General features: G+C 40.6%; 1 protein-coding gene across 1 annotated transcript in view; it reads left to right on the top strand.

Annotated features, from left to right (window-relative positions):
- The window catches only part of LOC122815102 (protection of telomeres protein 1-like), a 1,603,082-nt gene that overhangs the window by 380,829 nt on the left and 1,195,475 nt on the right, over nt 1-26,778 (top strand). The window contains exon 5 of the mRNA XM_044087343.1: nt 14,798-14,908. Coding sequence (XP_043943278.1) covers nt 14,798-14,908 — 111 coding nt within the window. The remainder of the gene's footprint in view (nt 1-14,797; nt 14,909-26,778) is intronic.

Genomic DNA, 26,778 nt, shown 5'->3' with positions numbered 1-26,778 from the left:
TACTTATGTAAGCATGTTATAACTGTTTACTACTATTGATAAACAAAACCTGCCTATACGTCTTGTAACTTGTAATTAATTGATGTTTTTAGTTGTTGTTTTTATTATGGAGCTTTTCTCCCCTGGCCTCCGCTGAAAAAGGATCTGTGTCCAATTGGATGTTCCCAGTCAACAAATGTAAATACATAAATACATAATAAATAAATGTGACCCAGCTCAAGAGACCACTTTTTTCATACTAAGGCAGTCAGTGGTATGTTCAGTTTGAACTACTGTGGCCACCTTAAAATGCTGTCCGTCATTAATGTATCCTCTTGACTTGAGAAGGGATCTCCTCCTAGTTTACTGAGCCTCAAAGGGTCCAGTCGTGTGTGACTTCTGTAAAACTAATAACGTCCTAAACACTCTCAAGAGATGCGAACTTCCATTACAGTACGGTAGGATCTTGCGTACTTGTTAGAGCTCTGTTGCACAGAGAACACCTCTTTTATTGAATAAACTCCCCTGGATATACTGTACATTCATTTCCTTAACTTTTTAAGAGCTACCTGGACAATTTAGTGGGCATTCATAAGTACACCTCCAGTCTGGCCCTTCAAGCCCTTATGGGAAAGGTGGGGGGGGCATTAACTGTCTTAACGTAATTCAGCCTGTTGGTGTGGGGGTGTGGCAGTAATTAATGTATTGGTCAATTCAGTGTGGGATCATGTGGCTTGGCTGCAAGTGATCTATGGGATCAAAGAATTAATCCATTAACATAGCTTATCCATAGCTTTTCTTTCTTTCCCTAGTTTAGGAATAATTAGGAATAATTTAATCCTTAAACTGAGATGATGATGAATTACTATCAGAGTGTACTGACACTACTTCAGCCAGCCATGCCATCCTTTTTCTTAGGTTGTGTCACACTCTTTTGGTTTCATTTTGTTATGATTTTAGTTTTGAATCCCACGGGCAATGTCCCTTTTGTTACATTTCAAGAAGGCATAATAAATAACAGCCAGGCAGTATATCCAGTCACTTGAATTAGATATGACCAGCTAACACACACAGCAAGTGATTCTTCCGTGGACTTTGCCTATGGGCTGTGCCCTCAAGAAAATCCACCCATTGTGATAAAGACCAAGATTTCCACGAACAGTAGTGAAACCATTGATTCATGCAAGATCCCTTTCAGAGTTATTTCAGCCAAAAGGTCACATAAGCACAACTTTTAGCCTTATCCCAACATCTACTACAAACTTTTAGCTGTATAGGTAGTTACTAGTGATGTGAATTAGACAACCATTGAGGAGACTAGCCCAATTTCCCAACTGACCACAGAGCACATTCTGCTGAAACAACCTTATCAGAGTTGCACAATAATAGGCATATGGAGGCTGAGGGACTCAAACTCTGGACTGCAGAAAATAGCTCATTAGCAGCTCATAGCCTTAAAACTCTTATTTAATTGCCTGAATAATGCTGTGCACTAACCTCCTCAAAGAGCTATTCAGCTTGGATTAATGGGAAGAAACCACCTCAAAATAATACCTAAAACAGCAGCTGAAAACAACATAGAATACTTACCAAGTTCACCAAAGCTACATATCACAGAAACAGGCAGACAGCCCTGACTCCCTGTCCCCTTGTGTTCTGCAGAGCATCATAAAAGAGCTAACTAACAGAATAACAGCTTCAAAGACTATATTTCCTCATAATCCAGTCTAAGCCTAAATAATTATCCAAGCCCCACCTTTTCTCCAAAGCATAGAATTATGGCCATACCTCTCAACTTCTTAGTGGAAGAGATCTGGAAAAGCCTAAAATAATGTGCCACAAATAAGGAAAAAGTCTTAATATAGCTTTTATAAACTTAGAAATTTGCTAGAATAACACTATTAGTGTCAGCATGCATTTTCTTAAGGAAATGAAGTCTAAAACTCAAATGTACATCATTATTTAGTGACTTCATTCTAATGCTTTGCAGCAAACTAAGAATTTTTGAGAAACAGGCCAAAAATGTAAGGTAAAAATCTGGACATTCTGTGAAAATCCATACAGTTGAGATGCATGATTGTGGTTGATTGTATTCTAACATTTTATTTTGAAAGCATCTCCCACAACGCAGTCCTCAAACTGTTGAACAATCTTAATGTAAGATCCTACTCTAAAAGCAATGCGCAGCATCCTAGCTTCATAGATTAGATTAGTACTAGACTAATTGCCCTTATGAGCCATTTTAAGCATAGCCAATTATCCCTTGTGAGACTCAAACCCTGCACCTTGTGTTTGTAAGGCAAACACCTTAACCATTAGGCCACCCTCCCTACAAATGAAACTTGCAGACCCGAATGTTAGCAAAACCACTTTCCCACACTTATTTGTCTCTCTCCACTGTACTGCAACCCAGTCAATTAAAACATTTATTTATTTGACATTTGTTGACCGGGTTAGTCCGACCGAGCTTGTGCCCTTTTTCAGTGGAGGCCCGGGGGGAAAAGCTCCACAGTCACAAGTGATACAAGTAACATACAGTGCAAGTTTAGCAGTGATACAAGTAACGTACACAGTACAAGTTTAGCAGTAATACAAGTAACATACACACAGTGCAGGTTTAGCAGTGATGCAAGTAACATACACACAGTGCAAGTTTAGCAATGATGCAAGTAACATACACACAGTGCAAGTTTAGCAATGATGCAAGTAACATACACACAGTGCAAGTTTAGCAGTGATACAAGTAACATACACACAGTGCAAGTTTAGCAGTAATACAAGTAACATACTCACAGTGCAAGTTTAGCAGTGATAGAAGTAACATTCACACAGTGCAAGTTTATCAGTGATACAAGTAACATACACACAGTGCAGGTTTAACAGTGATACAAGTAACATACACACAGTTCAAGTTTAGCAGTGATACAGGTAACATACACACAGTGCAAGTTTAGCAGTGATACAAGTATTATGCACACAGAGCAAGTTTAGCAGTGATGCAAGTATCATACACACAGAGCAAGTTTAGCAGTGATGCAAGTAACATACACACAGAGCAAGTTTAGCAGTGATGCAAGTAACATACACACAGTGCAAGTTTAGCAGTGATACAAGTAACATACACACAGTGCAAGTTTAGCAGTGATACAAGTAACATACACACAGTGTAAGTTTAGCATTGATACAAGTAACATACACACAGTGTAAGTTTAGCAGTGATACAAGTAACATACACACAGTGCAAGTTTAGCAGTGATACAAGTAACATACACACAGTGCAAATTTAGCAGTGATACAAGTATCATACACACAGAGCAAGTTTAGCAGTGATGCAGGTATCATACACACGGAGCATGTTTAGCAGTGATGCAAGTAACATGCACACGGAGCAAGTTTAGCATTGATTCAAGTAACATACACACAGAGCAAGTTTAGCAGTGATGCAAGTAACATACACACAGAGCAAGTTTAGCAGTGATGCAAGTAACATACACACAGTGCAAGTTTAGCAGTGATACAAGTAACATACACACAGTGCAAGTTTAGCAGTGATACAAGTAACATACACACAGTGCAAGTTTAGCAGTAATACAAGTACACACAGTGCAAGTTTAGCAGTGATACAAGTAACATGCACACAGTGCAAGTTTAGCAGTGATACAAGTAACATGCACACAGTGCAAGTTTAGCAGTGATGCAAGTAACATACACACAGTGCAAGTTTAGCAGTGATGCGAGTAACATACACACAGTGCAAGTTTAGCAGTGATGCGAGTAACATAAACACAGTGCAAGTTTAGCAGTGATACAAGTAACACACACAGTGCAAGTTTAGCAGTGATGCAAGTAACATAAACACAGAGCAAGTTTAACAGTGATGCAAGTAATGTAAACACAGTGCAAGTTTAGCATTGATACAAGTAACGTACACACAGTGCAAGTTTAGCAGCGGTACAAGTAACGTACACACAGTGCAAGTTTAGCAGTGGTACAAGTAACATACACACAGTGCAAGTTTAGCAGTGATGCGAGTAACATAAACACAGTGCAAGTTTAGCAGTGATACAAGTAACACACACAGTGCAAGTTTAGCAGTGATGCAAGTAACATAAACACAGAGCAAGTTTAACAGTGATGCAAGTAATGTAAACACAGTGCAAGTTTAGCATTGATACAAGTAACGTACACACAGTGCAAGTTTAGCAGCGGTACAAGTAACGTACACACAGTGCAAGTTTAGCAGTGGTACAAGTAACATACACACACAGTGCAAGTTTAGCAGTGATACAAGTAACATGCACACAGTGCAAGTTTAGCAGTGATACAAGTAACATGCACACAGTGCAAGTTTAGCAGTGATACAAGTAACATACACACAGTGCAAGTTTAGCAATGATGCAAGTAACGTACACACAGTGCAAGTTTAGCATTGATACAAGTAGCGTGCACACAGTGCAAGTTTAGCAGCGGTACAAGTAACGTACACACAGTGCAAGTTTAGCAGTAATACAAGTACACACAGTGCAAGTTTAGCAGTGATACAAGTAACATGCACACAGTGCAAGTTTAGCAGTGATACAAGTAACATGCACACAGTGCAAGTTTAGCAGTGATGCAAGTAACATACACACAGTGCAAGTTTAGCAGTGATGCGAGTAACATACACACAGTGCAAGTTTAGCAGTGATGCGAGTAACATAAACACAGTGCAAGTTTAGCAGTGATACAAGTAACACACACAGTGCAAGTTTAGCAGTGATGCAAGTAACATAAACACAGAGCAAGTTTAACAGTGATGCAAGTAATGTAAACACAGTGCAAGTTTAGCATTGATACAAGTAACGATACACAGTGCAAGTTTAGCATTACACACAGTGCAAGTTTAGCAGTGGTACAAGTAACATACACACACAGTGCAAGTTTAGCAGTGGTACAAGTAACATACACACACAGTGCAAGTTTAGCAGTGATACAAGTAACATGCACACAGTGCAAGTTTAGCAGTGATACAAGTAACATGCACACAGTGCAAGTTTAGCAGTGATACAAGTAACATACACACAGTGCAAGTTTAGCAATGATGCAAGTAACGTACACACAGTGCAAGTTTAGCATTGATACAAGTAGCGTGCACACAGTGCAAGTTTAGCAGCGGTACAAGTAACGTACACACAGTGCAAGTTTAGCAGCGGTACAAGTAACGTACACACAGTGCAAGTTTAGCAGTGATACAAGTAACATACGCACAGTGCAAGTTAAGCAGTGATACAAGTAACATACACACAGAGCAAGTTTAGCAGTGATGCAAGTAACATACACACAGTGCAAGTTTAGCAGGAAGGAAAGAAAAATAATTAAACGTCATATTAAAGCTAATCTATGTGCAATTAGGTAATCATATTAACAGATAATGTCTATTTATAAATAACCAGCTTGGCTTTAGAACTGACCTGAGTATCCACTTTGTGTTCTGCTTACTCATGCTGGAGTACATGGCATTAGTAGTGGCCTGTCTACACGTAGTCCTTTCATTTATATGACCGGTGCCTTTTCGATATTGTTGACCGCAATATTCTAATGAAAAAGACTAGAAGCTTAAAACGTCAGTCCTAGGTTGCTACGTTGGTTTTCTATTGATGTAACTAAACCTTTCAGGTAAGCAGTGGCTCAAATATATGAGGTACAGGAACTTTGGCATTAGATGTATCTCAAGGTTATGTTCTTGCTACAGTTCAATTTTTTTCCTGTTTTGAATAACTTAACCCAAGACCCTCCCCGGATAAACTTGATCATCCTAATCTCAAACATGCCAGTCACTAACAAAGTATGCTGTGAGGCAGTTTTGATAAAGTATGGCACCAGTTTTCCAAGTAATTCTTGTTGCATTGAGCCCCAGAAAAAAAAACAACTTTTTCTGTTTTTGTTGCTAATAAAAAATAAATTAATTAATTAAAACAGCCTTGCGATCGTCTAGGTAATCCTGTCTCACAGTTGTCACAGCTGAGAAACGTTGGCTAAAACCTACACCTAACATTATCATTTCCTCGTCATAGTGGATGTGTAACCAATAAAGCTTTTACACAATTGAAACTCTCCTAGAAAATAACATAGAGAATTAGGATTGGAGACCTGATCGTAACCAGATTATTATGTGTTCGACAAATGGATGCCACGGAATTCACCTTGAGAGTGAATCTGGAGAGGTGACTCCTGACATCCATGCTGAAGACATACTAAAGTGTTACGATTGGAGAGTTTCATTATTCATGGAACGTTATCTGCTCCATGTACTACTGGTTACAGGGAAAAAAAAAAGCAGTGAAGTGTTTTCTTTGTTTTTAAATTGAATAACGCACTTAATGAATGCTATCAGACAGCCACACACCTCTCACTTAGTTGCTGGGGATGGAGGATAAAAATTAGTGACAGTTTTTAAATATTCTTTTAACATTTTAAGTGAATTAATTGACAGCAATTTTGCATCAGTATCTCATCTTCTGAACAGTAAGATCTATGAAACTCTAATTTGGGTAGTTTTAACTGACTGTGATCTTCCGATCTGATGTTGTCCTTTTCATTCTTTCTCACTTATGGGTTCTGATCCAGTGCTCAGATATGACTTGACTGCATTTGCCAGACTTCAGATCCAACCCTTGAGCTCCTACCTCTACCCACAATGCCCTACTCCATTCCTATTGCCTCACATCTCGTTTGCTGCTTTCGTGAGCAGACGCAGGTTCCACTGTTGAGTGAATTCAGCTGAGTTGTTTTCTGTGAGTTAAATAACTTTTTTTTCTCTAGTTTACCTATAAAACTTTTGTTACTGTCTTTCTCCTCCCGCTAGTTGTCGCTGGTTGCTGGGGACTTTTTCTCCTTTTTCCGTACTGTTTTTACGATATTTTTTTTCTGTTACCATTGCTGGTATTATTTTCTCTTTCGTTACCCTTTAACCTTTAACCTTAGGGTATTTTTGTTTCTATCATAGTAGGTAGTGCTTTTCTTGCATTTCCCCTTTGTCTGTATAAAAACGTACTGTTATTTTCTTCCCTTTTCAGTGTTTGTCCTCTGTTACTGCCATTATGTTGAACAACAGGGTTTAAAAAATGCACTTCTTGTGGGAATAAGATTCCAAACTCAGATGCCCACAAGGAGTATGTTTATTGCCTTGGGGCTGGGCACTTGGACATGGCATGTAGAATCTACGCCACCTTTAATCCCAGGGCCCTGGAGGACCGAAGAAACAAACTTAATTTAAGGGCTCTTCTCCCTTCTTCCACTCCAGGAGTTCAAACCCCTTCCAAATCAAGCAAGTCTGCTCCTCTGGAGCACCGTACATGTCCTCCTTCAAAGTCCCCTAGGTCTTCATCAGAGCCATCAGCCAAGGCCAGGAGACTCTTGGATCCGACCTCCCTGAATCCAAAGACTTCTCGTCATTCAGATCAGAAGCCTTTAGGTCCTAAGGCTACAGCTCCAGCTGTAATCATAATTAGTCCATCAGCTCCCCCCTCAGATCCTAAGTCATCAGATTCGAATCCGGGTACTTTCTTCGGGTGTATGACATCTGAATATGTTTTGAAACCAATTTCAACCACCTTGTGTGCTCAGCTTCTCCAAGCACGTAAGAGGCATTTTTGGCCCCCATCCACCACTACCTCTAGGTCCTGCAGAAGCTTGTCTGAAGCAGATGTGGATAGGATGATGTGAAAGTTTCTCAGAGCTTAGATCCAGATGGGGGTCTTACAAGCTCTGTCCCCTGTCTGATCTGTGAGTATGCCCGTCACATCTAAGACTGTTATTTCTCCTTCCCTGGTTCATCAGTGATTTTGGAACCTGAAGATCCGAGATCCCTGTGAGGCTCTGCGTTCGATCCAAGGAAAGTTTCCTCCATCATCTGACTGTTTCTGCTCTGATGCAGTCAGATCAGAACAGATCTCAGAGCAGCTCAGAGCAGAAGTGTTGGCATCAGATCGGGCTCCAGTTTTGTCAGATCCATCATTTCCCCTCGGAACTTCAAACCTAGACAGTTCTTCTCTTCTCTCGAGTCTGGGATCCGGGGATGGCCTTAAATTACCTTCATTGGAAACTTCGGCTCAGAGGGTGTGGATCAGTAGTTTTCCTGGTCCCTTGGCCTTCGAGGTGGTGGAAAGGGCTTTTTCTCTCCAGAGAGAACAGTCTTCACATGGTTTCGATCCTACCTGTCTTCTGTCATTGATTCTGAGCTCTGAGTCAGTCAGATCTATTCTACAGGGGAAGCCAGTTCCAATTAGTCTACTGTCAGTTCCAGTAGAGGAACTTTCCCTTTCTTCTGACATCTCTCCAGAACATCCCATGGCAAAGGTGCCCTGGAAAAGAATGTGTAAGAGGAGATACATAGACTCCACCATGGAGTCTGTCACTGAAGACACCAATTTTGCTGGAGAGGCATCCCTCAGATCACCACCAGATGACATCTCCTTTAGAGATATTCTAGCGAACCTGAAGCAGAAGGATGGTTGGTCATCCCAAACCCCCTGTCCTGAAGAATCTGTGTTCTTGGAGGCTTTTGGTTCTGGCCAATCTACATCTTGGGTAACACCCCTCCCCCAGTGGATGAATTTATTGATTTGGTTTCCTGCTGGGCATGGATGTACTGTCAAGCCCATCCCCAAGCGACCTGACAGTTTTTTTGCTCCACCTGCAGGCAGACCCGACTGGAGCAGAGAGTCCCAGTCAATGTTATGGTGGTGGCAGCAGTCACTAAGAAAGAGCTCTTCTGTCTATCCATCTAACAGGGAGTCCAGAACATTGGGCAGATTTGGAAAGCAAGGGTTCGGCTTGGCTATTTTCACTATGAGGTCACTTAATTACCTGGCACACTTTACTGGGCTTCACAGAAATTTGACTAAAGAACTATCAAATACTGTCCGAGTCCATGTCTGCTGAGGATTTCAGAAGGACTTCCTCTCAACTCGCCACTCTTTTTTATCTATTTTAAATACTTTGAGGAGTTTAATCTCTTACCCAGCTGAAGGTTTATCATGGCTAGCTGGTTCAGGTTTCGCCATAAGGAGACATGCCTGGATGCAGCTATGCGACTTTGCGGTGCCCTTTAGGACATCCTTTGTTAATGTCCCATTTGATTGCACTTCCTTGTTTGGGCCATCAGTAAAGGATATGCTTAACAGCAGCAAACAAGAAGGAAAGACTCTGTCTGCCATGAGGATCAAGTTTTCTACACCGCAACAGACCTGCTGCAGGAACCAGAGAGGTGGTAAGAAAATGTGGTTCCGTAACTCTCGGGGACCTTTCCAGGATTCATGTGAGGACAATTCTTCCAGAGGCAGAGGGGGAAATTTTAATGGTAGACATCACCCTTGAGGCAGAGAAGGCCCGCAGAACCAGGACTTTGGAGATTCTTTTTCAGATGGGCCTTATCAGCGCTCCTGAAGTGCTGCTTGACTGTCCAACTCTGGAGGCAGTCAGGGTTCTGTTCTCTTTGCAGCTAGACACCTGGGCAGACATCAGAAGAGATATATGGGGTCTGACAATAATATCCAAAGGGTATTACATACCATGTTTCCTTCTTCCTCATTGTCAAAGGAAGACACTTCCCAATCTGCTACCCAATCAAAGGAAGCCTGCAGCACAAGAAAAACAAAAGCTGCTAGAAAGAGTCCTTCAGAAGGTCCCACCCAACCATAGGTTCATAGGTTAGTACTAAGCTAACTGCCCTTGTGAGTCATTTTAAGCCTAGTCAATTATCCCTTGTGAGACTCAAAACCTGCAATTTGTGTTTGTAAGGCAAACACCTTAACTGTTAGGCCACCCTCCCAACCCAGATAGGATTCGGAACTTATCACTTCTTTTTGGTGCCCAAGAAAACAGGGGACCTCGGACACAATTTGGATGCAAGCAAATTGAACCAGTATGTAAAGAAAGCGAGGTTCCAGATAGTCATGATTCAGTCCATCCTGCCTTTTCTGCACAAGGATGATTTGATGTGCTCTATAGATCTTCAAGACTCGTACTGTCACATCGAAATAGATGATCCAGAACACATTTTCGCTTTCGGCTGGGAGCTAATTATTACCAATTCAGAGCTCTGCACTTTGTACTCACCACAGCCCCTAGGATGTTTAAAGAATGTATGACAGTAGTGGCAGATCACTTGAGACTGCAAGGATTCCAGGTGTTATCATATCTAGACAACTGGCTCCTCACCATCTCCTCCAAGCATCAACTGCAACAGATTTGCAACAGTTTGGGCATTACTATAAATCTTGCCAAATCAAAACTTGCACCAATTCAGAGCCTGGAATTTGTTGGGTTAGTTGTGGACGCAACAACACAGATAGCATCATTACCTCCCCACTGCATTACTTCTATCAGAAACCAGGTTCACTCTATCCTTTGTCATTCATCTCCTTCAGCGAGGTTAGTGTTTAAACACTTGGGTTGATGCCAGCTGCCATAATGCTACTTCCCCTTACATGTTTCTTTATGCGGGTTCTCCCATGGACTCTAGCTGTACAGTGGCCCATTCTATATCAACCCCTGTCCTTTCAAGTAAAACTCAGCCCGATTTGCAAGCAACACATTCCCTGTTGGATACAATTAGATGATCTTTTTCTGGGCAGACCCTTTGTTCTACCAAACGAAATAGCCACAGTGACCATGGACACTTCTCAACTTGGGTGGGTGGGGGACATTTCATGGGAAGAACTATCCAAGGCATATGGTTCCCCCAAGAGACCAACTTGCATTTTAATGTCCTAGAGATTAGAGCAGTCCTTTTAGCATTGCAGGCCTTTCAAGATGCTCTTCACTTGGGGACTATTGCAGTTCAGACCGTTAACATGTTTGTAGTCTGGTATGTCAGCAAGAAAGGAGGAATCCGATCATAACCCCCCCCCCCCCCTGCAGAGGAGCCTTCAGGAGTTTGTAATGGGCAATCACATCAGACTACTTTCTAATTGCGACTTATATCCCAGGGAAAACGAACATACTTGAGGACAAATTTAAGCAGATCTATTCTGATGTCTCATGAGTGCTCTCTCAATTAATTGATAGCGAATATGATCTTCAGGCATTGGGACCAACCTTGATGCAGCCTGTTTGCCACCCTTCCCAATAACAAGTGCAGCAAGTATTTCGCTCTTATCCCCCCCAGTGGAGAGTTACCAAGAGATACTCTTCTTCACGTTTTGCCCTCGGGTCTCCTTTATGCTTTTCCTCTCTTCCCGCGTTTCTAAGATTTTCCTAGAAAGCAAGCCGGCTGAAGAGCCCAGTAATCCTCATTGCCCCTTTCGGGCCTTGGCTAGTATGGTTCTACTTTCTACGGTCTCATCTTCGTTATTCTTAGTAGTAAGTCCACCGTTTGATATATTATTCAATGTAGAACCAAAACAGAATAAAATACAAACTGCAGAGCTTTCGAGTAAAACTCTTCTTTAATACACTATCACTGACTAGCCCGTTACAAGCCTAGTCAGTATAACCAGAGTTTACGCAATATGTGGGGCAAGAGGATGGCATGGGTTTGTGCCTATTCCTCGAGTATCTTACAGATTGCCCCTCTCCATAAGGGACGTAGGCACTACCCTAGGTGCAACTTTGCCCCAACACAAATTATAATGTTCTCCTGTGCACATTTCTGAGGTTTGATTGTGAGGAAAATTTAAAAAAGGTAATGACCACACCATCCATGCCCACCACACAAGCTATAGCAACCATCTGTACACACCTCCAAACAGGGCTAGTTTTAGGAAGGGTACAACTGAGGGCAGAGAACACCACAAAGTCCATGTCAAAATCCATTTATATCATCTGGTGTTTAGAGGCTACTGGACCTTCTAGAATCTGTAAAAGTCTAAATGTTCTGTGATGTAAATTATGCCTTAGTTTTAAAAGATTAATTATTTGCACATTTTATTGCTATCCAGAAGAGATGGGTAAGTGCCCAGCATTGTGTGTGCACAGATAAAAATCAGTCATATTTAATACACACACTCTGCATTCCTAGTAAATGTTGGGATGTCCAGGTGAAGACCGTGTCAGTTACTGGTCAGTAAGTGACTGTTTTTTTATAAGGTGCATTGTTTAGAGGGAGGATAGATAGAGTGCAAATGTGTGTGTGTGCGGGGGGGGCAGGATCATAGGATCAGACACACTCAATACATTACATAAAGTGTCTTTCATATCACAAGATAGTGGACAAAATGGGGACCCCATTATGTTCCATTGTACCATAATTTTTTGGCTGTACATAGTTTTTGATGTTTCAAAGTATAGTTTAATAAATGAAAATAGAGGAATAATTAGACACATCTAGTGTAGTAGCTGTTAAGAAAACACAGGAAGGAAACGGGGGAGGGTCGAGGTTGCTTTTAAAAGCTTTTAAGCATATATTTGTTAATACCCCTCAGCTCTGGCATGAGCTTTCTGTTTTTTTTTTTCTCCATCATGATTTGAGCCTAATCATGGTATCTTGTTCATGATGGAGTACATGTTCTATCAAATACTGTCCTGTTGCCACATTTGTTTCTATTAGAGTATGCATTTTGGTAATCTGTATAAAGAGATTAGCATACCTGTTAGTACTGGCAAAGATAATTTGTTCAAACTTATCTTTACTTACCAGTTTCTGTGTCCTGTTGGCTGAGCATATATTAAGTCATAAATTATTGCATCCTTCTGATATACAAGATTATTAAGAAGCTGACAGTATGGCATTTTATGTTCATAGATTAGTACTAGGATAACGATCCCTGAAGGCCATTTTAAGCCTAGTCGATTACCCCATGTGAGAATCAAACCCTGCACTTTGTGTTGTGATAACCTCCCAACCTCCATTCTGATTGACAGAAGCAGTAAGTTTCAACAGCTAAGAGAAGCCCTCGAGGTATTCTAAAGATGAACACTGTATTTGTTTGTAAGTCATAGTTCAGTTGGCTGCTTGTAACTGTAATACGGAAGGCCGCCATGCCAGTTGTTAGGATGTTTTAAATTGGTGGGAAAGAGATAAGAAAGGCACTAGTTCAGCATCGTGAAGCAGGATTTACTGAAGTGCAGTATCCTAGAGACATTGTAGTGAAAACTCAAATGACCCAAGGCTATTATATGGAAAAGAATTATACTAACAACAGTAGAGAGAAAAAGTAAAATGCTTGGATAGAAAAATGTATGCTTTGCAAGGAGACGAGCCACCCTGCCAAACCCTTTAATATTCTAACTGCACAATCTGTGCAATTTGAAATAAGTGCAGTTATATGATTGTGTGTAACAAAATTAGCCCGTTGTTTCAGCTGCCCTAGATATTTTGGAGTTATGCATGGACACTTACATTGTGTAACATGCTTTTGTATTTAAGTATGTTTCTTTTTTTTTAAACCATTTTCTTTAGAACTTGCTTCTGTATAGTAGCTGTCTTATGTTTTAGTGAATATTATTTTGGCAAGAATTACTTCAGAAAGCTGAATTATAACTGGATGGATGTAATAACCTATTAGAAAACAATGTTTGAAGAGGAAGCTGGGGAATACAAGTCAGCTGCAGCAGTTATTTTTATTTTGATATTTCAAGAAAAAGAGGGGGAGGTACTGATAATGCAATTATCGAATAATCCTTTCAGGTCATTAGAGATGCTCTCAAAGAATGAGAAAATACATGCTTTTAAGTATAGAATTTATTTAGAGTTTAATGCTTCTGACGAAGGATTTACTGTAGTGTAATACAAAAAAGCTAGGAAGTGAAGTTGTGAAGATTTTTTCTTTGCCTTTTTTCTGAGTCTATGTTGGTGGGCTAAACCTGTTAGCAATCTTCATGGATTAGTGTTCTGTCCCTGTTAAATTGAAATAAATAAGGAAAACAAATAAATATTTGCATATGCCTTCAACACAGTTGAGCATGTTTGCATTTGTAAACTGAAATACTTTAATGTTTTAACTATTTATAAACACTTTTATGGTTTTACTGCATCTCATGGCTTTTAACCAAATGGCAATAAGTGATGCTTCGTTCAGCAGATATGCACCGCATGACTTAAACCCATCCTACGTGTTCCGATCATTGTACATTATTTAACAGTACGCATTTTTTGTCTGTGTTGTTTCTTACGTTAGAGTTTGATCATTCTGTGATCATCTGTGTCATACCAACAAAATAAGTTTACGTTTTTTAAATGTACATGTCAGGATGTGGCTGAAAAGCTTGCCTCTGCACAGTTTATAGCTGGCATTGTGGGCAATACATTTAATGAAGAGGGTGGGGTAGACCCCGTGTTGTAGTTAGTAAGGCAGTTTTTCAGTGTATGTCAGAAGTCATTCTGATTGCATTTGTAAGCGCACAGTAAACAAAGTCAAGGCCATGTAATTTGCTAAGGCTTACAAGGAAAAGTAGATTTCATGTCGTTATTGTGTTTGTTTCCAGAAATGTAATATAGCATTCAAGTCCAGTAATGCTGAGGAGGTAATCAGCTGTCTGCAATATTAAAGCATGCTTGAATTACAACACATTTCACACGTTGTAGGGCCAAAAGTATAGAGAGTACACCTTGTATATATCTCTGGAGTTTTAATAATTTATTCAGCTAGTTTGAACTCTGTGCAGGATACAGATTGCAGCTTCTGTTGCTTTGCTTAGTTTAACAGCTCGTAACTAATTGGTATTCAATTATTGAAAATGGAAGTGCTATAAACCTGGATTTGACCCTTTTGCAGATACAAATTGTTTGTTTTTAATAGAGTTCAAAGACATTTTGACTAATTATATTTACGAAACTTGATGCATTCCTGATTTTCTGTAATAACAGGCGTACTGTTTTTTTTTTTTTTTTGTTAAGGATTCTGTGATATTTGTTGGTTTTACTGTGGACAAGTCTCCGACTGCTGAAAAGGATGGAAGGCACAGGTGTCAACTGGAACTTTCTGAAGAAGTCGGAACAATGATATATGTGAGTAAAAGAAATTGTACTGTTTTCTAAAACAAATTTTAAAGCAAATACTGTAAAACATGCATCAAAGGTTTTTATTTTAATGTTGTCATTGTTTGGTTAGTCATTTCTTTTGTTTTTGTGGGTAGGGTATATGCCATGTCGCTGTTCACATCATTTCACAAAAGCTGAGGTATATGAATGCAGCTTCATGATACCTTACTAAATAAAGTGACTGAATCACAAATTGTAGATAAAGCAGCCCCTGCAAATACGGCAACTGCACAGCTCCAAAATGATAACAGTACAAAACATAGGGAGCCAGCAGACTGTTGCATTAGATATTTATTGCAAAACTGAGGCTCTAAATTAATGAATTAATTAACAATTGCAATTAAAGGTACTCATCATGTCCTGATGAAAACAAACCTCCCAGTTTGATAATCCATTTCTTTTCTTTACTATTTAAAATCTGTTGCCAACCTGCTTTATTTGCCCTTTGTCCAATAATTCTATCTATCACAGTAAAGTTAAAGGTTGCATTCTTGTGTATGTCCGTATGTTTATGTAAAGCGTTCATAAGCTTCTTGTGCCTGATGTCACTATAATGTTCAGAGATTCTGAAGTTTAGTGGTTTGGATGTCTGGGGTCATTTCTGAGCCAATATAAACATGGATGGAGATGTAAGGGTGATTCCATACAAACCGCTCTCACGGGGGACCAACTCAGGGGATGTTTTCCCTGTGGCCATTGCACCCACTGCAGAATAGTAATGAAGACATGCCAGTTCAGCAGTAAAAATACTGGCCAAGTATTTGATATTTTCTGTTTTGCTAATTGTCAGACGGACTGGGTGATCTATTTGGCTACCTGTACCTGTTCTGCATTTTATGTGGGACTGTCCAGTGCTGGAACGAGGGGGACTAGAGTAGGTTCAACTCCAGTGCTGGAACAAGGGGGGGACTAATCTGTCTATTTCAGACTCTAACTTGCCTGACAGCAAGTCTGCTGCCCCCCAAGAAAGCAGGTTGTATAAACTTCCTTAATCTTGTACGTTTTCATTTACAAACCCAACATCAGACCCAGCAATGATTTCTCTAGTGAGCCCAATGCACTGTTAAACATTTACTTAATGCCAATCCCTCCTCTTCTGACAGGGGTTGTTAAAGCTTCTGATATATTTGGGAGGAAAGTCTATACTTCTGCAGAACTTTATTTTTAGATTTCAGTTATCAAGCTCATATATTAAAGTTTATGCTTGCCTCTTGTGAGAATATGAAGAACGTTAGTTACTTTTTCCTCATCTGTGGATAAAGCATCTTTGTATAATGTTATTGCTTCTTTTTCTCAAGTGGCTGTCCACTGTTTGAAAAGTGCTTACAACTTGGCTGGTGGCACTTCCAGGGCTGCTTCTACTGGAACTGTTATGAAGAAGTTGGCTTGGTTGTGTGCTCAGCCTTCCCAAGGATACTAAATATGAAAACTTGAATTCTCCCTTAGGCAGAGAGTTAGTCTTTAAACCATTTGCTGCAAAGGTCCTCAAAAGTGTGATGAGTGAGGCAAGCTGTTTAAGGGAATTTCTCAGATTTTTTCAGCCTTCCTTTTCCAAATTTGTCAAAGGATTTAGCGCTACCTCTACAACATTTTACGAAAAGCAAAATATTGCAGACACAGCAAGCTGCTGGAAGCAAAATTTAGAAAGCAATTGCAGGTAGGCTTCAACAAGAAAGGACGAGTGACCCAGAATAAAGGGCAGTCTAACAAGCTTGAATTACTATGTTCAGAATATCCCACCCTGGCAAGCCTTAATCCTCCCTAATAATCAGACCTTCCATTACTCTCTTTGGCAACAGATAGGCTCAGACAAATAAGTTCTACAAGTGATTCCTCAGGGCTGTAGTTGGCAGTGGGAATCTCCTTCCTTCCTTTCAATGCATTCTTCTTCATCCACCGGATCACACATATTTATTTATTTATTTATTGACATTTGTTTACGGGGAAAGTCCACTGGACCATGAAGAGCCCATTTTCAGTACAGGTCCGGGGAGAAATGCTCCAATACAAAATAACAAATATAATCAGAAAAAAAAAGTAAAGAACAAAACCTGAGTATCCATACACACTTACAAAGTATAAAGATATAATCCTAAAAAAAAAAAAAAAAAAAAATAGAAGACATCCAGAGTAACCATAGGAGCAAATTAAGAACGAATAAAATACACCGAAGTCAATGGCACAAAATCTGTGCCTCGAGTAGTAAAATTGAGGATAATATAGAGATAAGAGCGGAATGAATACAGACTTTCAGTGGCAATTCAAAGTAGTGACAAAGAGATTAAGGTTGGTAGCAGGAGGGGAAACCAGTTAATACAATCACAGGTAATAAGAATGCAGAGAAAATTAATTTTAGGCATTTTGTATTACAGATATAGTGCAAGAGATAGAATAGTTAGAGAGGTTAGATAGTGTAGGCGCAATACAGGGTAGTTAGATTGACTGGAAAGCATAGAAGCAAGGCTGAGACTCATACAGAGAGAAGTCGCGTAATGGCTTCATAGGTAATAGGTGCATTAGTGCAGTTACATATCCAGTTAAAAAGGAGACTATTATGAAGGGAAGTTTTGAAGTTTAAGGGATGTTGTTCACTACGTATAGAGGAGGGTAGGTTATTCCGCAATATGACAATGACCCAGGAGTATAGGAGTTTTCCTGCAGGTAGATTTGGTTTATGAATTTGGAGGAAGTGTTGTTCTGATCGTAGGGGCCTAAGAGGGGAGTAGGGAGCAAGTAGGGAACTCAGAGCAGGACAGTGTAATGGTTTATGTGCAAGTTTGTGAGGTGGTTAGCTGTATGAGTAATAGGTATTGAGGGAATTCTACCCATTGTAGTTTCTTTAGGGCTGTGCAATGACGGGAGGAGTGGCGACTGTCTGTAGCGAATTTGGCAATCTTGTTGTAGCAGGACTCTAGTTTTAGTTTCAGGGAAGACTGTAAGTTAATTAACAGTGGCGCACCATAGGTTAGAGATGGCAGTAGGTAGGTGAGGGTGAGAGCCTGTGTAGTTGATAAAGGGAGAAACCTGTTGTGCCTGTATAGTAGCCCTAGTTTTTGTGTGTTTTGTTATTAGATTGGAGGTGCAGGTCGAACTTTAGGTTTTCATCTATTATAACTGCTAATAATTTAGTATTGGCTACTAATTCAATTTTTGTAGAGTTTAGTGAGATTATATTGAAACCTTCTTTATTTCGAATAGTATTTCTTTGTGGGTAAACAGCATAAGCTTAGTTTTTTTTTGGCATTAAGAGAAAGGTGCTTTTTGTGGAGCCAAGATTCTATGATAGAAAATGCAGTTTGGGTTATTTGTTGTAGAGTGTCTGGGTTGGGAGCAGAGCAGACTATAGTCGAGTCATCTGCGTACTGGACTAGGGAGGAGTTTGGAATATCTTTGTGTAGATTATTTATGAATATATTAAACAGAAGTTCTAAAATTGAGCCTTGTGGGTCGCTTGTAGGGTTGGGAAGGTAGGGAGAAAGAGTTTTGCCATTTGACAGCATGTTGCCTGTCTGAGAGAGAGCTCTTAAACCAGTTAAGGGATTAAGAGGATAATCCTATGGAAGTAAGTTGAGTCAGGAGAATGGCATGGGCGATAGTATTGAATGCTTTGGAAAGATCCAGAAAGAGAGCTGATAATGTATGGCCTAAGTCACAGGCTTTGTTGATTATATCTAGGAAGGAGATCGGAGCAGTAGATGTGATGGGCCCTGGACGAAAACCATGTTGGACTGGGAAGAGGATGTTATTTTTTAAAAGGTAATGACTGAGTTGTTTTTGGACACATTTTTCTAGAATTTTTGAGACACAAGACAGAATAGCAATGAGTCAAAAAAACTGAGATGTCAGAGGATGGGCCACTTTTATGGAGTGGGAGGATTATAGCTTTTTTCCTAAGGCAAGGGACATGGGACTCCTGGATGGATCTATTGATAAGGATGCTTATAGGGTAGGCTACTGAGTCAGTGGCAATCTTAAGGAATTTGGCAGGAATATTGTCAGCAGAAGTAGAACAGGGCTTTGGATTATGATTTTTTTCTTGTTGTTGTTGTCCGGTCCAAGACAGAATGCAGAATGCTCTGTCTCACTAAAAGACTTCTCAAAATAATATCTCAAATATTACTGCTGGGTAGCTTGCAGAATGACATCACGTCTTGTCATTGGACTTCTAGTTCTCAGGCCAAAACTGCCATTGATGGAAGCTGGCAACATTTAGCATCTATCTGTAAAAATATGCAGACAAGGTTTTTGCTCAGATCTCTGGCAGATGCTGGAAGTCATAAAACAATTGCATTCCTTCATGCTTCAAAAGTAGCAATTAGTTCACTTCAAGGACAATACAGAAAGCTTCCTAGTATAGACTTTGTGTCTCTAGCTGCATTGAAAACTTGAGATAGCCTCTTTATTGCGTAACCTATAAAGTAATTTTAATTTCAGGTATTTTTCTGAAGTTTGCTAGGCTGAGGTTAACCGTCCAGTTTCCTCTGTTAAGCATATACATTTATACAGTTACAATAGTGCAGGTACCTTTCTGTTCTCTTCCATTGTGGTTACATTTCAAACACATCACTCTACAAATACCTTTGCAACACACACATCTGTACAAGCAGTTTGATATACAAATGATGTACAGTTGTAATACATTTGTAATACAAGCATCTTGTATAAATCATTTCGATATTCACCAATGACATATAATTATTTACAAAATTCCAGCTAGCTCTGCTGGCAGTGTCTCCTTTTGTTACACTTCTTTCCACTTTCAAAGACTCAAGCTAGTTTTTCAAGTGACCCTTGAGAAATGTTGCTTGAGAGGGATGAGCCTATCTGGGAATACATTACCCCATTCCCTGCCTTGAGAGCCCATCTGTGCTGGCATTGCTAACCCCACTGTGATGCTGCACTGTCATATCATATGCCTGCAACCCTAGGCTCCACCTTAGTAGATTGGCATTTTGCTGGCTGGCTCGATGTAGCCATAGATCCCCTTCAGAGTCCTCCTGCCTCCAACTGCAAATACTCAGCACAAGGGTCTCTACATGGCAAGGTTTCATCATGTTGACATGATATAGTTTGTGCCCCTACCTTCTGCCTAGCAGCTCCACCATGTAGTTAACAGCACTGATCTTCCTTACCACGTTGAAGGGTCCCTCCCAAGCTGCCTGCAGCTTGTTGTATCTGACAGGAATGAGAACCATAACCTACTGCCCCACAGCATACTCTCTATCTTCAGCATTCTTGTCATATCAGACCTTTTTCCTGCTGTTGGGCTTCTGCCAAGTTCTCCTGGGCCAAGCCCATGGGTTCCCTGAGTGTTGTCCTATGGTTTAGGACATATGCCACAACAGACTCCTTGTGGGATTCACACTCACCCACCCACTCATCACAAATCAGGTCTAGAGGTCCTCTCACCCTGTGCCCATACAGCAACTGAAAGGGTGAAAAACCTGTGGATTCCTGGGGCATCTCTCTGTAAGCAAACAGATGGAGCAAGTATTTGTCCCATTCCCTCTTAAACTGGTCTGCAAATGCCTGTAGCATGGTCTTTAGTGTAGAGTTTAACCTCTCCACCAGACCATTAGTCTGGGGTTGGTAGGGGGTGGTCTTTAGGTGCTTCACCCCACACTGCTCCCACAGACAAGCCAGCAGGTCTGACATGAAATAGACACCTCTGTTGGTGAGTATTTCGTTTGGGAAACTTACCCTGCTGAAAATATGCAACAAAGCATTTGCCACCTTTTCTGCTTCAGTGGAGGACAGGGCCACCTCCTCAGGGTATCTGGTAGCATAATCTCCTAAAACTAGCATATACATCTTCCATGTGGAATGTGGGGTACACAAAGGCAGCACAATATCCATAGCTACCATCTGAAATGGCTCCTCAATCACAGGCAAAGGCATCAAAGGAGCTTTGACCTTGTCTCCTACCTTGTGTATGTTTTGGCACTGCTCATGGGTCCAGGCAGTACCCTGTTACATCCCTGGAAATCTCAGGCCAATAAAAGTTCTGCATAATAAGTCTCTTGTACTCTTTATGTCCATATGACTTGCAAAGGTAACGTCATGGGCTATGGCTAGAAGTGCCAAGTGGGCACTAGCAACTGCTGGATTACCTCACCATCTAGCCCTTCCTCATAGGTCCACGCTGTATACAATAAACCTGTGTCCCAGTATACAGATTCCCCCTTTCCTTCAGTCAGACACCTCCCTGGCTACCTCCTTCAAGTCTTGTAATGTGGGGTCTGAGAGCTGAGCCTGTCTCAACTCTCTCTTTGTAACCCTTCCCAGCTCCCCTTCCGTAGGAAGTCTGGTATCCTCTGACAGCGGTGCCGCACTGTCAGCCTGGGTACTACTACTCACCTCTGCCCTTGCAGTCACTCTGTCCAAGGCAACCTCAATACCCACCAGCAGCTGTGGCTCACCTTCAGTCTCACTGCTACAGGGTAGCTTCCTCTCTGAAGTAACCACCTCACCTGTCCTAACTTCAAGTGTGCGGTCTGTCTGGGTCCCCTTGAGGCTGCCAGACCCATACACTTGTCTCCAAGCCTGACTGTGTGTAAATGCTTGCACAGAAGGTACTGCATTATCAAAATCATTCCCTGTCAGGACATCTGCAGGGATATCCTCAAACACACCTACTTGCTGTCTTCCTTTTCCACCCTCCCAATCAAGGTGAGCCCTAGCCAAAGGTATTTGAAATGGGGTCTGTCCTAAAGCTCTGAATGGAGTAGACTGCCCAAGCAAGTATTACTCCTCTTAAACCATTGCAGGCTTCACAGTGGTTAGATTAGAAGCTGTGTCTCTCTTAGCAGTGGCCTGTTTCCCATCTACTAAGATAGAATATAACCGTTTGTGGTAGTTTGGTACCCTTGTAGTCTCCAGATAACTTACCACTGGCATTTTGTCATTCCCACTTACTGGCTCCCTTACCTCTTGTCCCCCACCTTGTCTCTGTGGACATCTATATGCTACATGGCCCCAATGGTTACATTTAAAACATTTAACCCTTGATCCTGGCTGTGAACCTGAACTAGTGGCTTCCCCTGTTTCTGGCGGGCTCTGTTGCGGTGATTTAGGCTTCCCACCATGGGTTCCCTTATATCCATGTGCACCACTGGGTATCCCTTTCCTGTGCATTGATGCCCTGCTTGCTAGGTATAGGTCTCCTTTTTTTCCCAACTCATCTGCGGTATTGCATTGCCTATCTGCCGACCAAATTCCCATGTCCTCAGGCAAAGTGCTAAGGGCTTGTTTCCTCACCAAAAGTTCTTCCATTCCTTCAGAAGTGATGACCTGACCCCCAATCACCCACCTATGAAACTAAGTGCTTAGTTCCGCAGTATATTCACATACACTTTTATCTGCCTTGAATCTATGCTCACGGAACATTTTTCTGTAAGCTTCTGGTGTTAATTTAAAACATTCAAATAATTTTTAACTGTATTGTAATTTAAACAATCAGTATCAGACAATTTAGAAACAACAGTTACAGCTTTACTATGGAGTAAGGAGGTCAGGAACCGTACCCAGAGCCCTTGGTCAACATTATACTTTTTACAGCCCTTTTCAAACATATGAATAAAACTATCAAAATGTTCAGCTTCTGTAAACTACGGAATAAATTTGCTGACCTTTATTGCTTCTGGGGTTCAGTTATTCCCTTTCCCATTACTTCCATGACCCTGGTGAAGAGTCAGCATCTCCTTTTCATGTTGCCTCTGCCTCTCATTTTCTTTGGCTTGGCTCCAGACGTCTCAGTCTCTCTGCATTCTAATGCTTCTGTTTCTCCTTTTCTTTAGCCTCCAAACACAGCAGTCTCTGTACTGTTTCTAGTTCCAAATGTTTGGCCTCCAATTCAAGTCTCTCTAACTCCAGACAGATTTTTAAGTCCTCTGAGGCAAAGTTGAACTGTCTGTTTTCTTAGAGTTGTACATCCCTAGGGCCAGTCTGGTTGTCCTCCTGGTTGCTGGTCTGTGACGCAGCTGTGGTTAAGGCTGCAATCATTTCTCCTTTAGTCAGGTTTGCATGCCCCAGTCCTTTGACTTGGCACATCTCAGCCAACTGGTTCCTTGTCAACGCTGTAATCCTCTGTTGACATCCTTACCTGCTCTCCTTGACTAAATAAGCTAACAAAAAATAAATAAAACTATTGTGATATAAACTCTGAATGTCTACTGTGTGGCTCCTTGAGAGTACAGACACCTTCTTTAGTGACCACTGTATACAGGCTACAACACTGTGTATAGACTACAGTAATTCAATATCCACACCACTGCCAACCAAATATGTGATGTGGTGAACCAATTGTGATGTGGATATCCCATCACTGCCAACCAAACATGATGTGGATATCCCATCACTGCCAATCAAACGTGATGTGGATATCCCACCATTGCCAACCAAATGTGATGTGGATATCCCACCACTGCCATCCAAATGTGATGTGAATATCCCACCACTGCCAACCAGATGTGATGTGGATATCTGATCACTGCCAACCAAACGTGATGTGGATATCCCACCACTGCTCACCAAATATGACGACACTCCACTGGACCAGTAATGAAGGAGCCTCAGTCCTCACCACTGGCACCTGTGGGGGGATGTTCATTGAGCGGATAATAGATACGCACACAGTATTTCCAGGTGCAGCTCTCTGCATCAAGTGCATTGTTCCTTAAGAGCACACAGAGACCACATTTAGTGCTGTTCTGTTTTCTCCCTCTCTCTCTCCAGATCCGCAATAAGACTGTCCACTGGCACAACTATAGAGTTGAGATCTCAGCTGAGTGACTTGAGCCAAAACCTCCAGCATCCTCTCTGTCCAACCAGTGCTTTGTGTCTCTGCCAAGTAGCTGACACACACACTCTTCGAGGTTTGATATATATATATATATATATATATACACACATATATATATATATATATATATATATATATATATATATATATATATATATATATATATATATATATATATATATATATATATATACACACACACACACATACACATATACACACACACACATCTGGGAAAGGCTGGCACAGGTTTATTAGCTATGCCCTCTTCTGCCCAGACTATAAGGTAGTCCATTGCCACCAGTTACTCCTGACAGCTACCCTTAGGCCCTTAACCAAGGGTGACCAATTTTACTGTGTAATATTATTAATATTAATACAAATGGTAGTTTAACCAAGAGCAAGGCTATTAGGAGTGGCCCACACAGTGTCACCAAATAAATATGGAGGTACTCTCAAAACTGAAATATCTCTACACAGATCAGTCACAATGAAAGGTTTAAATATATTTAATAATAAATAATAAATGAACAAGACAATACTAAATATATATTCACGGTGACATCAGAATTCAAAACCACAGGGAATATTTAAAATAGCATTGCAGTACAGGCTCACACAAAGAAAAATAGCTAAACTAAGCTTCACTATATTCCTCCTGACTGAGTCTAAGAGAATGACTATAACGCATGAACTTACTAGTAAAGCAAGGCAGATGTAGTGAATGTTTTTTTCTTGTTGTTGTTTTCAGGTCCAAGACAGAATGCAGAATGCTCTACCTCACTAAAGGACTTCTTAAAATAATATCTCAAATATTACTGGTGGGATAGCTTGCAGAATGACATCACTTCTTGCCATCTGACTTTTAGTTCCCAGGCCAAAACCCCTGCTGGAAGCTGGCAGCATTTAGCTTCTACCTGTAAAAAATATACAGACAAGGGTTTTTGCTCAACTCTGGCAGATGCTGGAAGTCTTAAAACAATTGCATTCCTTCATGCTTCAAAAGTAGCAATTAGTTCACTCCAAGGACAATGCAGAAAGCCTCCTAGTACAGACTTTGTGTCTCTAGCTGCATTGAAAACTTGAGAGAAAGCCTCTTTATTGCATAGCCTATAAAGTAATTTAATTTCAGATATTTTTCTAACGTTTGCTGGACTGGGGTTAACATTCCAGTTTCCTTGGTTAAAAATGTACATTTAAACAGTTACAATAGCACAGATACATTTGTGTTCTCTTCCAACAGGGCACACTGTGGTTGCATTTCAAACACAGCACTCTACAAATACCTTTTCAACACACACATATGTATAAGCAGTTTGATATACACATGACATATAGTTCTAATACTTTAGTAACACAAGCAGCTTGTATAAATCATTTCACTATTCACCAATGACATATAATTATTTACAAAATTCCAGCTAGCTCTGTTGGCAGTATATCTTTTTGTCGCAATACCCTACCGCAGTAATGCATTTTCAGGCAGAGCCAAGTCTCATTCTACCAGCGTCTTGGCTTCATTTGCGTTTTTTTTTTTTAAAGGGATTGGTTTCTAGAAGTGTACTAGAAGCAGTTATTTACTCCTCTGTACGTATCTTTATGGAGCACTACAAAGTAGATTCCTTCTCTAGGTCTTGAGTAGGCTTTGCTTGGACCATTCCCCAAGGGCTTCTGGAACTTCATCCATCCTCCTCCCATTCATTTTAAGTTGAGGTAATTTACCCATGCAGCTTAGGCTACTGCAGCAGTGATTGGTATTGTTAACCTAGAACATCTGTGTAAGTAAACTTACTGTAACAGTAGATGTTCACATGATTACTGCAGCAGTGATTGGTATCGTTAACATAGAACATCTGTATTAGTAAACTTACTGTAACAGTAGATGTTCACGGGTCTATTAGATCACCAAAAAGGATAAATATCGAAGGCTCACATGAGCGAATATGCAGGAACTCTGTTTTTTTTTTTATTGCAGTACAGTGAAGATCGGAATATTTGTCCTTTCTTCACTGTAGTGCGATCTCGGAGTTGGAATATATATTTAGTGGGGGGTAATAGCTATGCTGAGTTTCTGTGTTTTCGCTCATGTGAGCGTTCAATATTTATCCTTTTTCATGATCTAATATAGACCCAATCTTCAAATGATTTCTGCTGCCTCCCTTCACCCCCCCCCCATTTTTGTATGTTTTTGTTCCCAGGATGAAGTTCTTTATATTTTCTGGCATTGACCCGTTCAGGGCTTCAACCTCCCTGAATTGGTTGTCATGAAAGCTCTGAGGAGGAGCTCGGCACCCAAACCTGTCTTTTTCTTCATCTGTGCTTAAACTGTTTGCAAGTGTGGAAGATGCCCTTAATCTTTGAGGATATAACCCATGTAGCTACAGCTCTTGCAGCAGTGATCAATCGAACATCTATTGTAAGGGTAAGTTTGCTTATATTACTGTACTTTTCATGTGGTTACAGCTGCTGCAAGTTTAAACACTGAGAAATGTAGTCGAAACAGGACAATGCTGTATTCACTTGTTGGTAACAAAACCAATTTGTGAGATGACCTGAAAATGAAGGTGTAAGAAGCATTTCTAGATCATTTTGCAGGAGTTTCATGCACCCATATCCCTGTCTGTAGTCGTGTCTAGGGTTTATGTCTAGTATCCTCTCCCCAGCTAGTAGTGCACTAAGTATAATCTCATCTAATACCAAAGTAGAACAAGCCAACCATACCAAGTTGCTGGGTGTCATCATAGATGACCAACTTCAGTTTGACTGATAAATCAATGCAGTTGTCCAAAAAAAAAAACACCAAATTAGGGCTTCTTTACAAAGTCAGGCCATACCTCACTGACCACAGCACGAAAGTAACTGCAGCTCTCCTCTTATTTCAAAGCTTACCATATATATCTGCAATTTTCATTAATCTTTAAACTACACGAATGAAGAAGACTGAATGGTGATATAGTAAAATAAAGTAAATTTGCATCCAGTCTCCCAAATGCAAGGCATCATTGCATTTCCTTGTAGAACCTGAACTGGCTAGAAC

Source organism: Protopterus annectens, chromosome 11.part0, assembly GCF_019279795.1.
Source record: "Protopterus annectens isolate FY-2018-M chromosome 11.part0, PAN1.0, whole genome shotgun sequence".
NCBI lineage: Eukaryota > Metazoa > Chordata > Ceratodontiformes > Protopteridae > Protopterus > Protopterus annectens.
This window is presented reverse-complemented; position numbering and strand designations above follow the sequence as displayed.